This window comes from Rhinopithecus roxellana, chromosome 8 (genome assembly GCF_007565055.1).
Source record: "Rhinopithecus roxellana isolate Shanxi Qingling chromosome 8, ASM756505v1, whole genome shotgun sequence".
Lineage (NCBI taxonomy): Eukaryota > Metazoa > Chordata > Mammalia > Primates > Cercopithecidae > Rhinopithecus > Rhinopithecus roxellana.
In genome coordinates, this window is record NC_044556.1 from 75,280,160 (window position 1) to 75,294,403 (window position 14,244).

Below are 14,244 nucleotides of genomic sequence, written 5' to 3' on the forward strand. Positions count from 1 at the left end.
AAATTACTACTTCCAGAGATTACACTGTTACAGAATTCAGAGGGACATTTTCCACTTGTCAAAGAACTATCTATCACCTTCCCAAATTTCACATTCTTGGGACTTTGTTATTTTCTCTTCCATGCCTTCTCAGTTGGGTAGGCTTTCTCTTCTTTATTATCTTATGATATATTTTTATATAAATCAAAGATGAATTATAGTTTTTCCTATACATTTCATTTTCTTAAAAGACAACACAAGCTTCTTGAGTGCAGGGAAGCTGTCATATATATACATATGTATGTGTGTGTGTAGTCCTGTTGTATGTATTTCTATGCCTTGTAAGTATTAATGTATGGATGCACGGATGGGCTTTTATCAGTAAGATTCATTAAAGTAGGCCATTCACAGTGGCTCATGCCTGTAATCCCAGCATGTTGGGGGGCTGAGGCAGGAGGATTGCTTGAGCTCAGGAGTTCAAGACAAGCCTGGGCAACATAGTGAGACCCTGTTTCTACAAAAAATTTATTAAAAAGCCAGGCATGGTGGCACATTCCTGTAGTCCTCGCTACTCAGGAGGCTGAGGCAGGAAGATTGCTTGAGCTGGGGAGGTTGAGGCTGTAGTGAGTGTTGATCATGCCACTGCACTCCAGCCTGGGCAAAAAAGCAAGACCATGTCAGTAAGAAAGAAAAAGAGAGAGAGAGAGAGAGAGAAAGAAAGAGTGAGAGAGAGAGAAAGAGAGAGTGAGAGAGAGAGAAAAAGAAAGAAAGAAAAGAGAAAGAAAGAAAAAAGGAAGAAAAGAAAGAGAAAGAAAGAAGAAAGAAAGTGATTCATAACTAGAACCAAAGGCAATCCAAGCTGATCAAAAAGAATTGAACACTTAATTGATACTTAAAATGTTAAAGTTAGCAATTCTCAATTAGTATATCTCAAACTATTCAAAGTGTGCATAAATTTGGAAGAATTTATAACATTTATTTTACTTCACCTGAGGTTCTCTGTTGTAATAGATGCTTGGGCCAAACTAGTCATAGTGAGGGTAGGGTCAAACTTGATAGTACTATACATGAAGGAATGAAGCAATGTGAAATAACAGTCATGGTTATTGGTATAGCTGAGAACTTTGTTTTATAAATATGTAGGAAAACCTGGCGGCATAAAGCTTTATTCAAACAACAAAACAGTGCCAAATGGAGATCAAATGAATAGTGAGAAAACAGTGGGTCCTTTTGAAGACACTTGACACATTGTTACATTATAGTAGCTATTATGTTGTAATTATTAATGACTTCAATATCATTTTGGTTATTTATTATTATTATTATTATTTTTGAGATAGAGTTTCACTCTTATTGCCCAGGCTGGAGTGCAATGGTGTGATCTCGGCTTACTGCAATCTCCACCCCCTAGGTTCAAGTGATTCTCCTGCCTCAGTCTCTCAAGTAGCTGGGATTACAGGTGCATGCCACCACACGTGGCTAATTTTTGTATTTTTAGTAAAGACGGGGTTTCATCCTGTTGCCCAGGGTGGTCTTGAACTCCTGACCTCAGGTGATTCGCCCGCCTCAGCCTCCCAAAGTGCTGGGATTACAGGCAGGAGCCATTGCACCTGGACTTATTTTGTTTTTATAAAATAATTAATTATTTTTTAATTATACTTTAAGTTCTGGGGTACATGTGCAGAATGTGCAGTTTTATTACATAGGTATACACGTGCCATGGCGGTTTGCTGTACCCATCAACCTGTCACCTACATTAGGTATTTCTCCTAATGCTATCCCTCCCCGAGCCCCCCACACACCAACAGGCCCCGGTGTGTGAGGTTCCCCTCCCTGTGTCCATGTGTTCACACTGTTCAATTCCCACTTCTCATTTTGGTTTTTAATGCCTTCTAGTATACCACCCAAAATGAAAGCATTCTCAATTGCGCTGCCAACACACATGCACACAAATAAAGAACAAATGAAGTAGACAAGTCTGCAATCCTATATTTGTACCTCCTTCTGTCTATTTGTCTTAGGAACAAGACATTCTGGAGACTCCTCTGGATTTTGAACCCACTGAGGTTATTTCTCCAAGTGTTCTTTTTGATTTTCTAATCACGGGGGTTGGGATAGGAATGGTGAAGCAAGTCCAAACTTAAGTTGGCATTTTTTTCCCTCCATACTATTGTTCAGTGTTGTAGTACTGAACATTTTAAATGAGTCAAAAGATAACTTTATGGTCACTGATCAAGGGGAACAGATAGAAGAATATTTTAATTTGTGAAGCTTGTGTCCCAAAGTAGATTAAGTAATTGAAGAAATAGTGGTTTGAACTTTTCTCATTCAGAATGTTTATGAGGAAGTAAGGGAGAGAGATAAAATCCATGCTACTTATTTTAAGGAGAGCCAGGGGTTCTCATATCCTTTTGAACAGATTGAAGTCTTTACATCCTACCCTACCTTTTTGGATCTCCTGGGGAAGAGAGAGTTGTGGATTCACAAAGTTAAGCCATGGTTCAGGAAAAGCCATGATCATTTCGTTACCAGAAACCACACACAGCATATGGGTAAACATGTCTAGACTTTTGGGAGTCTCCTCCCCAGAGCCCGAAGAGGGACAGTGAAGCTTGAGATATTAGTCCCATTTCCATTTTCTTTCTTAATCGATGTGCCTTGAACCAGGTGGATGGGTTACGAAAAAATGAGGATAAAAAACAAATCCTGTGAATTATTTAGATTAGCACATGGTTAACCTTAAATAATGAGATTCAGAAAATATATTTAAGGATAGTTTATTTGAGCACAAAGCTTAAGGGTAGTCACATGGAAGACACCAACTGCAAATGAATGGGGTCAGCACTCCAAAGTGGAGGACGTAAGGTATCACTGATATAGGCAGAGACAGAGAAATTTTAGCAGGATTATATTTTCCATATATGGGACCATGTGTAGTTACAGCACTTTGATTTGTTACAGATTGCTACATTCCAAGGAAGATTACTTTATTGCTCCTTGAAAAGGGGTAGTGATCTGAGTGGGTCTTATCTCTGGCGCAATTTGGTTTTAACTATTTATAGGAAAAAAAGACAGAAGTTACAGCTGCCTGCTGCATGGCTCAGGCTGCATAGCCACAATCCTCTCATGGTTCAGAATAATTTAAAGTTCCCCCAGCTATAAGTTTGAATTGTTTTAAGTTAGAATTATTTAATTTCACAATATACAATTCTTTGGTAGGAATCCCATTCCCTTGGAAATTTAGTAGTAACTTAAAAAAAAAAAAAACACTTTTTATTTTGAGATAATCAGATTCACATACAGTTGTAGGGAATAGTCCAGACAGATCCCAGGTACACTTTACTCAATTTCCCCCTAATAATAACATTTTGCAAAACAATAGTGCAACATCAAACTCAAGATATTGAGACAGGTACGATCCACCAGTTTTGTTCAAATTTCCTGTTTTACCTGTACTCATTTGGGTGTGTGTCTGTTTATGCACATGGGCTTGTGTATTTACTTTTATGTAGTTTTAAAAAAATAGACTTTGTGTTTTAGCACAGTTTTTGGTTCACAGCAATAATAAACAGAAGATACAGAGATTTCCTATATATTCCCTGCTCCTACACATGGATAGCCTCCCCTATTATAAACATCCTTCACCAGGGTGGTACATAATTTTGCAACTGATGAACTTACACTGACACATCATGGTCACCCCAAGTCCATAGTTTATGTTAGGGTACACTCTTGGTATTGCACATCATATGATTTTGGATAAATTTATTATGACATGTACCTAATGTGATGGCATCATACAGAGTAGTTTCACTACCCTCAAAAATCTGTGCTCTGCCTATTCATCCCCTTCTTCCCTAACCCCTGGCACTGCTGATCTTTTTATGTCTCCATAGTTTTGCATTTTCCAGAATGCTGTATAGTTGGAATCATATACTACATAGGCTTTTCAGATTGGCTTCTTTCCCTTAGTAATAGTGAAAGAAGGTTCATTATTTAAGGTTCCTCTGTGTCTCTTCACGGCTTGATAGCTCATTTCTTTTTGGTATTGAATAATATTCTATTGTATGGATGTACCACAGTTTATCCATTCCCTTGCTAAAGGACATCTTGATTGCTCCCAAGTTTTGGCAATTATGAATAAAGCTGTTATAAACATCTGCGTGCAGATTTTTTTTTGTGTGAAGCTGAGATTTCAATTCCTTTAGATAAATAAATACCAAGGAGGATAACTGTTGGATAATATGGTAAGAGTATGTTTATTTTTATAAAAAACTGCCAAAACGTCTTTCAAAGTCGTGGTACCATTTTGCATTCCTACCAGCAATGCATGAGAATTATGTTCCCCTCACCCCCGAAATATATGCACGTCTTAATCCCCAGTTCCTATTAATGTGACCTTATTTGGAAACACGGTCTTTGGAGAGGCAATCAAGTTAAGATGAAGTCATTAGTGTGGGCCCCAATCCAATATGAGTGATGTCCTTATTGAAAGAGAGAATTCTGGGCTGGGTGCGGTGGCTCACGCCTGTAATCCCAGCACTTTGGGAGGCCGAGGTGGGTGGATCACGAGATCAGGAGATCGAGGCCATCTTGGCTAACACAGTGAAATCCCGTCTCTACTAAAAAACAAACAAACAAACAAACAAAAAACTTTGGACACAGAGGGAAGAGAGCCATTTGAGGACGGAGACAGACACTGGAGTTCTGCTGCCACACGCAAAGGCCTCGGGCTTCAGAAACTGGAAGAAGCAAAGAGGGATCCATTCCTACAGGTTTTTTGGAGGGAGCATGGCTCTGGCTCTGCCAACACCTTGATTTTGCACTTCCAGCCTCCAGAACAGAACTGCAAAAACTTCATTTGTATGAAGCCACCTGTTTTGGAGTACTCTCTTACAGCAGCCCTAGCAAACTATTTGTGCTATTACCATTACAATTTCTCTCACACAGCTGCTCAATGGCCTTCCTTTTCTTCCAGCAATGTCTACTTTGGGTTAAGGCTTTTGTGTGCTTTGAGTATACTCTTCCCCCATTTTCTTCCTTCTCACCCAATGAATGCCACACTTTTCATATATGCACACCCTTGGTTTCCAGCAAGGATACAGATGGTTTTCCCCCGATTTTGTCATACCTTTGTTCATTTCAGTCAGTAGCTAAACACCTGTGTTGAAGCCTTTAAAGAGCAGATGGTAATAGCTTAGTTGTCCTTTCTGAGATGTGACTAGAAGGTAGTATGGCTGTACTAGAACTCTTGAACCAAGAGATGTTGCTGCCAACTCACCCTTTATTACAAGAATAATTAATTTGGGATCCGAACTGGATGTCTTTGATCACATGAACCATGCCATTCACAGGATCTTTAGGATTACGACATGATTTACCTACAGGAAAGAAACAGAATTTTGGAGCCAAGTAGAGCAAACTGAATGTTTTTTCAGTACATAAGGTCTCAACCTGCCTGTAGCTTACTGAGGAACACTGGCAGTTCTGATGGTTCCGCAGATTTTGCTACCTTGAGGAAACTCACCAGACTGCCTCGGGATCAGTTCCCTTTCAAAAACAAACTTCCCTTTCAGATCTGTTTCATTCCCATATTATGCCCCCAGAAAAATGTAAACTTTGTTATTATCTGTAATTCAATTCAATTGGTATAATCCAAAGATCTCAAAGCCCAAAATTGTCACATCTTTGAGTTATTTAATCCACTTCTTTTTCTTGTCCCAAGTCATTCATTACTTAATTTTAGTCATGAAAATGGGAGACCCCCAGTGAATCGGGATTTTCCCTCAATCATGTCCTGCAAAGACTGTTTCTTATGAAATAAACTTGTAGTGAAGGCGCCAGGAACTGAAAGTAGTAACAAGGTATGATCTACAAGAATAATTCTTGTATGTATTGTACCTTAGCAAACTAATTGTCATATGCCACTCAGTTACAAAATTTGAACAAATTGAATCAGATCTTACAGATATTTGACTAACAGAGTGGTTCCCACTCCAGAGTTACTTACGTGTGCACTTGTCCTTAGCACTTGTCCAGACTGAGTTTTTTAGGCAGATGATAGAAAATGGTCTTCCATAATAACCAGGGCGGCATTCATACTTCAGATGTGTCCCAACGGGAAACTCAGATGCATCAGTTAGGTTGGTAGGCCTGGCAAATGGAAGCTGTTCCGGGGCATTGCATTGATCTGGGGATCAAGACCACAGCAGCATCGAAGTTAATGGAGAAATTACTTTTTTATGTGTGACAGAACATGCCTCTCTCACCCAGACTGGAGTGCAGTGGTGCCATCCTCTGCCTCACAGGTTCAAGCAATACTCCCTGCCTCAGCCTCCCAAGTAGATGGGATTACAGGCACCTGTGACCACATCTGGCCAATTTTTGAATTTTTAGTAGAAATGAGGTTTTACCGTGTTGCCCAGGCTGGTCTCAAACTCCTGACCTCAGGTGATCTGCTCACCTCTGCTTCCCAAAGTCCTGGGATTACTGGTGTGAGCCACCGTGCCCTGTTGAAATTCCCACTCTACTTCCTCTTTCTCTCCAATATACTGCATAGATGTGATCAAAAAAGAAAAAGAATACTTCAATAATAGCCAAGGGAGCTGAGTGTGGTGGCTCATGTCTGTAATGTCAGCACTTTGGGAGACCAAGGTGGGTGGGTCACTTGAGGTCAGGAATTCAAGACCAGTTTGGCCAACATGGTGAAACCCTGTCTCTACTAAACATACAAAATCTTAGCAGAGCATGGTGGCATGTGCTTGTAGTCCAAGCTACTTGGGAGACTGAGGCAGGAGAATCATTTGAACCCAGGAGGCGGAGGTTGCAGTAGAGCCAAGATTGTGCCACTGCACTCCAGCCTGGGTGACAGAGCAAGACTCCATCTTAACAATAATAATAATAACAATAATAGCAAAGAGATTGATTCCTTTAGAACTTTGGTCCCCAACCTTTTTGGCACCTGAGACTCATTTTGTGCAAGACAATTTTTCCTGGAATGGAGGGTGCAGGGGAATGGTTTTGAGATGGAACTGTTTCACCCAGATCATCAGGCATTAGATTCTCACAGGGAGCATGCAACCTAGATCCCTCATATGCAAAGTTCACAATATGGGTTCTGCTCCTATGAGAATCTAATGCTGCCACTGATCTGACAGGAGGTGGAGCTCAGGCAGTAATGCTTGGCTGCTCACCTCCTACCGTTCTGCCCAGTTCCTAAAGGGCCGCCGGACAGTACTGGTCCATGCCCCAGGGGTTGAGGACACCTGCTTTAAAAGATGCCTTAGAAATGGGCTTTAAAAAAAAAAAAAATCAGCACCCATCCATTTAAAAAGTCTCTGCTAGTTTGAAGACAACTAAACTATTTATATCATCTTTCACTAAACGGGAAGCTGCAATTCACAGCTTCTAATCTTAATCAGTAAGTGCGTGTGGTGTAGCTTCATCTCTCCCATCCTCATTTATCATACTTTCTTGTAACAAGCTACACTCATGAATTTTATCATCCACCTTCATGCTCAGTGGGCACTCAGATTCAGTGGGAGTACACATCTCCTCTTTGGCCCTCAGTAGCAGTCACCAGTGTTGGAAGTCTGTTGCCAAGTCAATCTTGAGCACAAAGAGTGAACAAAACTCAACAACTAAAGCTATACTTTACCATAAAGAAGCGTGTATTTTCTCATAGATATTTCAAATTAAATACTAGACTCAGCTAGGCCCCTTAAGGCCTTGTAGATTTAACTTAAAGCAACAAAAATCACAGAGTCAAACAGTATGTAATCAAGAAGATACATGTGTTGAAAAGAATAGCATTTTACTATAGCTTTGGAAATCTCTTGTTTGTTTTGTTTTGTTTTCATTTCTGTTCCTTCTCACACCTTCCACTAATAAATGCAAATTATGAAGGATAGATTGAGGCCAGAGGTCAATTTTATTAGACTTAAAAGAACCAACTTTTGACTTTGTACAAGGATGCCCTTGTCTATGTTTCCTGTTTCATCTCGTGCCACTCAGTCCCCTCACTAAGGTGTGGCCCTTTCCCCTTTTTCAGTTTCCTGAAGACACACATTTTTCTCCTGTCTATGACATTCCTTCTGTATGACACGCTTTTATCTTCACTCTGACTTCAATTCTTCCTCCAGGTGTTTGCTAAAATGCCACTTTCTTATCGAAGCCTTCCCTGGCCTGTCTATGGCCATACCACCCTGAACACGCCCAATCTAGTCTGATGCCTTCCCTGATCCTCTCAGGCATTTGGAATCTAAACTACTTCCCTCTACCCCACCCTATAATAATTCCTAGACCGGCCTTTTCCTTTCATATCAATAATTGTTTGCTATCGCAATTTGTGCTTTTTAACTTTGTGTGCTTTTAGAAGGATCTATTTATCTCAAAAGATATTAGATGTGTATAATTTGAGGGCAAATGATGATGTGTTTTTTCTACCTCTAAATTAATACCTAGTCCTTGTGCTTAACACTCAGTTATAAGCACTCAGTGCATATTTGTTGCAATGAACAAATAATTGAAGAATTACTTATAAAAAAAAAATGAAGAGTCCAAGATATGTTCCCAGAATCTCTGATTTAGTGGGTCTGGGTTAGAGCCCAGGAGTTTATATTTTTAAAAAGTTTCACAGCCAATTTTGGTAGATAACAGCACTTTGAGAACCACTGTATATATATAAAAAAAGAATAAAATATTTCCTGTGATTTTCGATGTTATGCATTCACCTTTCCTGTATTTGATATGTGGTATGAAATACAATTTTGATATGTGTCTTATGCATTGATGCCAGACAAAGGAAGAGATTCCAAGTGGAGCTCCTAGCACCAAAAGCTGTATTGAGAGAGGGTAAATATCACAGCAAAACTTGCAATGAGAGGTTAGAACTAGATCAACGCAACAAAGCAAATATAATGAACCATTCTTAGAAAGAAAGAAGTTCCTTCCCCTTAATTACCTAATATTCCTACCTCCATAGTAGTACAGGCATAGTATAGGTAATAATATAAAGTTGTATAATAGCTCAAAAAAGGAATATATGAGCCTTCAACAAAGAAAGCTTGATATAGTTTCTTTTCCCTCATTTATTCCTAATCCCTCAATTTGTGGCTAGTTCCTATGATAAATATATTCATATAAACTCCATAAACTCAAGATCTACCATAAGTTTAAAAAGTTTTTATAGCTTTATTAAGATATATTACATACAATGATTGATGAGTATTTAAAGAGTACAGTTTGATTACTCATATATATGCCCTGCAAAACCATCACCAGATGAAGACAACAAACATTTCCATCATACTCTTCACCCCCACACAGTTCCCTCATGTCCTTCTGTAAGACATCCAAACATCCACTTCCTTCTCTTGGCAATCGTCGGCCTATTTTCTCTTACTACAGATTGATTTGACTTTCTAAAATTTCATGTAACCCGAATCACTTCATTTATGTCCTATCGTATAAAGGAAATCATTCAGATTTTTTTTTTTTTTACGTTTTAGCCCTTACACAGCATAATTAGAGTTCTATCTCAGTTGCTGCACATATACAAATTGTTTCCTTTTGTTGCTGGGTAATATTCAATTGTATAAATATATCTTAATTTAGTTTATCCATTCACTTGTTGAGGGACATTTGGATTGTTTCCACTTGTTGACTATTACAAACAAAACTGCTGTGAAAATTCATGTACAAGTCTTTGTGTGGACATATGATTTCATTTCTCTTGGGTAAAAACCTAAGCGTAAAATGCTGAGTAACACGACAGTGTGTGTGTCTAAGGTTTTAAGAAACGGTTGAACTATGTTCTAAAGTTAATGTTGCAATTTTACCCGCCAAATAGCAATATATTATAATTCCAGTTACTCCACTTTATTGCCAAAACTTGGCTTGGTCGATCTTTTTAATGTTAGCCATTCTAGTGGGTATATATTGTTATTTCCTTTCGTTTTTTTTTTTTTCTTGTATGACTCAGCCCAATTTCATGCACCCCTGGTTCAGACCTTCCATTCAAAGCAAGTTGATTTGTTCTGTGCTATACATACGATTAACACATCATCACTTTCATGTCTGTTCAAATATGAGCTGTCAACCTGAAGTACACTCTGCTTTCCCTTCTGCACACTTACCCTTTAAGGAATAGACTTGCACTTGCTTTGCTTAGGCACCTCTATCAGTTTAAAAAAAGAGCATGTGCTTTCATTTTTTTTTCTTTTTTTTTTTTATTATTGTTATACTTTAAATTCTAGGGTACATGCGCATAACGTGCAGGTTTGTTACATATGTATACTTGTGCCATGTTGGTGTGCTGCACCTATCAACTCGTCAGCACCCATCAACTCATCATTTACATCAGGTATAACTCCCAATGCAATCCCTCCCACCTCCTCCCTCCTCATGTTAGGCCCCGGTGTGTGATGTTCCCCTTCCCGAGTCCAAGTGATCTCATTGTTCAGTTCCCACCTATGAGTGAGAACTCCAAGTGATCTCATTGTTCAGTTCCCACCTATGAGTGAGAACATGCGGTGTTTGGTTTTCTGTTCTTGCGATAGTTTGCTAAGAATGATGGTTTCCAGCTGCTTCCGTGTCCCTAGAAAGACACAAACTCATCCTTTTTTTATGGCTGCATAGTATTCCATGGTGTACATGTGCCACATTTTCTTAATCCAGTCTGTCACTGATGGACATTTGGGTTGATTCCAAGTCTTTGCTATTGTGAATAGTGCTGCAATAAACATACGTGTACATGTGTCTTTATAGCAGCAAAAAGAGCATGCACTTTCAAAAATATAAAGTTATAAATTATGTATGTACACAAATATATAAATTATATGCTTAAATATAAATTTTTGAAATTTAATACAGATAAAATAAACATTTTAAATGCTCTGTTAATCATGATCACTTAACACAATCATTAGTTGACATCTAAAGGGACAAAAAACAGCCACAGTGAGTTTCTCTGGTCACAGTAGTGAATGTAAAGCTGTATTTCAACTGTCTTCATGATACTTTCTAGATTTTTTGGTTTCATCAAGTTGTGATCAGTTGTGATTAGATTGACAGCATTTCTTTCTCTTAATGCCTCCGACAAAAGAAATGTGTATACATGTGTCTTTGCGGGGAGGGTGAGAGGGATTGTCAACTCTGCCATTTTCTTGTTTTCTGGAGTTGGTTTTATTGCAGTGATCTTCACCCAGTATTTCTGTGTAGGACACTTTTGATGTTACCCGTCCAAATGTGAAGGTTATTTTAGATAACAGTAGATAATATAAATCATACATCCACTCATCTGAGCATGTGTAAACCAGAATAAAGCACAGAAAGCAAATTGGAACTTCCCTTCTTGCACCTTTACCTAGCAGTGATAACCAAACCACATCCTCCATGAGGACCACATGAGGGCGCCAGAGTCCACCCTACGTTAAACACTCCCTGTTAAAGCTTAATTAGTGTACTATTCTTATGGCACACAATGTGGTCTATCCCCATGAATGTGAGCCGGAGAATATGTCTTTTGCTGTTGTTGGATGAAGTCGTCTATATATGTCAATTATATCCAAGTGGATTGATGGTGCTGTTGAGTTCAAGTATGTCCTTACCAATTTTCTGCCTGCTGAATCTGCCCATTTCTGATAAAGGGACTTCAGCACCTTTATCTTTTCCTGATACCAGAAAAGATATCAGGATAGTACATTCGTCTATTTCTCCTTGCAGTTCTATCAGCTTTGCCCCACATATTTTGTTTCTCTGTCAGGTGGATACATATTAGATATTGTTATGTCTTTTTGGAAAATTAGCCCATTTATCATTATACGATGCCCCTTTTTATCCCTAAAAATTTTCCTTGGTCTGAAGTCTGCTGTTTGAAGTTAACACAGCTACTTCTGCTTTCTGTGACTAGCATTAGCATGTTATATCTTCATCCATTTACTTGTAATATATATTGTCTATATTTAAAATGGGCTTATAGGGAGTACACAATATATAGCTGAATTTTGTTTGTTGACCGACTGTGATGATCTGTTTCAATTGGTGCATTTAGATCATTGACACTCAAAATGATGGTTGGTATAGTTGGTTTAATATGTTACTGGTTTCTTTCTTTTTTTTTTTTTTTGAGACGGAGTCTCGCTCTGTCGCCCAGGCTGGAGTGCAGTGGCCGGATCTCAGCTCACTGCAAGCTCCACCTCCCGGATTTACACCATTCTCCTGCCTCAGCCTCCTGAGTAGCTGTGACTACAGGCACCCGCCACCTCGCCCGGCTAGTTTTTTGTATTTTTTTAGTAGAGAGGGGGTTTCACCGTGTTAGCCAGGATGGTCTCGATCTCCTGACCTCGTGATCCGCCCGTCTCGGCCTCCCAAAGTGCTGGGATTACAGGCTTGAGCCACCGCGCCTGGCCTATGTTACTGGCTTCTTCTATTCGTTGCCTTTGTTCTCTTGTTCCCTGTTCCTATTTTTTCTTTTGCATTCTTTTCCTGACCTTTATTTTATTTTTATTTTTGAGATAGAGTCTTACTCTTTCGCCCAGGCTGGAGTGTAGTGGCGCGATCTCGGCTCACTGCAACCTCCGCCTCCCAGGTTCAAGAGATTCTCCTGCCTCAGCCTCCCGAGTAGCTGGGATTACAGGCACCCACCATCATGCCCGGCTAATTTTTGTAGAAATGGGTTTTTACCATGTTGGTCAGGCTAGTCTCGAACTCCTGACCTCAGGTTATCTACCCCGCCTCCTAAAGTGCTGGGATTACAGATGTGAGCCACTGCACCTGGCCCCCTTTATTGTTTTAACTGAGCATTTTATATGATGCAATTCACTCTTCCGTACTGGCATATCAATTGTACTTCTTTTTTTCACTTTTTTCAATGGTTTCCCTAAGTTTGCAGTATCTATTTGCAGCTAATCTAAGTTCTCTTTCAAATATTACTACACCACTTCATGGGTAGTATGAGTACCCTATAATGACAAAGCAATCCTAGTTCCTCTGCTATTTTTTATATAGAAATAAATATTCCCATAAACCGTCCTATGCAACCTGTTTCTGGATCCACTCTTTAAGCACTAGTAAAGCCGTACTCTTTTCTCTCACCCTTTCCTGATCATAGGAAAGAGAAAAAAGAGATTTCTCTCTTTTCAGTGATCCTGCAGTCTTGCACAACTTCTTAGTCATGATTTTTCAGACATGCATGGGGGTGGTTTCAGATTACAAAACACTGTCACATGCACTACCCCACCTGATTTTCAAAATACCTCTCTCAGAAATCAGGATGTCAGTCGTGCTCATTTTATACATGTGGACACTGAACGTCAGTGGTGTGACTTAAGTTGCTGGGTCCACAGCCCCAGTTGGTAAGTAGCAGAGTGTGGAAAAATCAGAACAGTGGCTTCCTAAAAAGTAGATTTCATAAAACTCCACCACCTACTTCTATATGCATACACCTTGGGTGCATAGCTCTTTCTCTTACACTTCTTTTAAACTCCAAAGGAGTGTGCACACTGGAAGCATCCATCAGCATTTTAAAATTGAAATTACTTCAGCAACAAAATTTCTGGGTAGTTTAGTTTAGGCTGTTTCACATTTGGAGGTTATTGTGAGAACCTCAGTAAGCACTGACAACAGATTGCTTAACTTACTGGGCATGCTTCTCTCCTAAAAATAAAATTGTAAGTTTTATCATATCTCTTCACCTGACAGGTTGCTTTCTGGTGCCTAAGGAGATAAAATATTAATAACAACTCTTGGGGGAACTTGATTTTATTTTCCCCTTGCTCTTTTAGAGAAGAAGGAACACTCAAATAATGAATGCAAAACGTCTAGTGGCAGAGAAGGACGAACCCTGACTTGTCAGGAAGAGGCAGGACCAAAACAACTAACTGTTGAACTGCCGCTTCAAATGAGATGTTGCCAGTGAGTCTAGGCAACCAAGAAGACTTCTGGGGAGCCCAAAAATAATAATAGAAGGGTTGTAATTGAAGATGTTTACCTACTTGAAGTTAAAAAAAGGAAGAGGTGTGGCCTCAAAATTTCCATAGTAGTTATAATAGGCTTTATTTTGTACTAAACACATCACTAAAATGCAAACTGTAAACATATCTACTGTCCCTTCTACTTGCAGGTGTTACACTGCATGTTCTGGGGCTTCCCTTGCTCTTCTAACGCCCAAGTGCCTGGCATGCATCTGTCTTAAAGTAAGCTGTCAATCAAGCGCATGGTGATGATGGCGGTGGTGGCTTGGGGTTGGGGATGAGGACAGTTCCA

General features: G+C 39.4%; 1 protein-coding gene across 2 annotated transcripts in view; it reads right to left on the reverse strand.

Annotated features, from left to right (window-relative positions):
• Positions 1–14,244, reverse strand: part of CR1L (complement C3b/C4b receptor 1 like) — a 93,476-nt gene that overhangs the window by 44,815 nt on the left and 34,417 nt on the right. For both annotated transcript variants that reach the window (XM_030935939.1, XM_010365637.2), the window contains exons 2-3: positions 5,990–6,169; positions 5,261–5,360 (exon numbers count right to left, since the gene is read on the reverse strand). In XM_030935939.1, the coding sequence (XP_030791799.1) occupies positions 5,261–5,360; positions 5,990–6,169 (280 nt within the window). The remainder of the gene's footprint in view (positions 1–5,260; positions 5,361–5,989; positions 6,170–14,244) is intronic.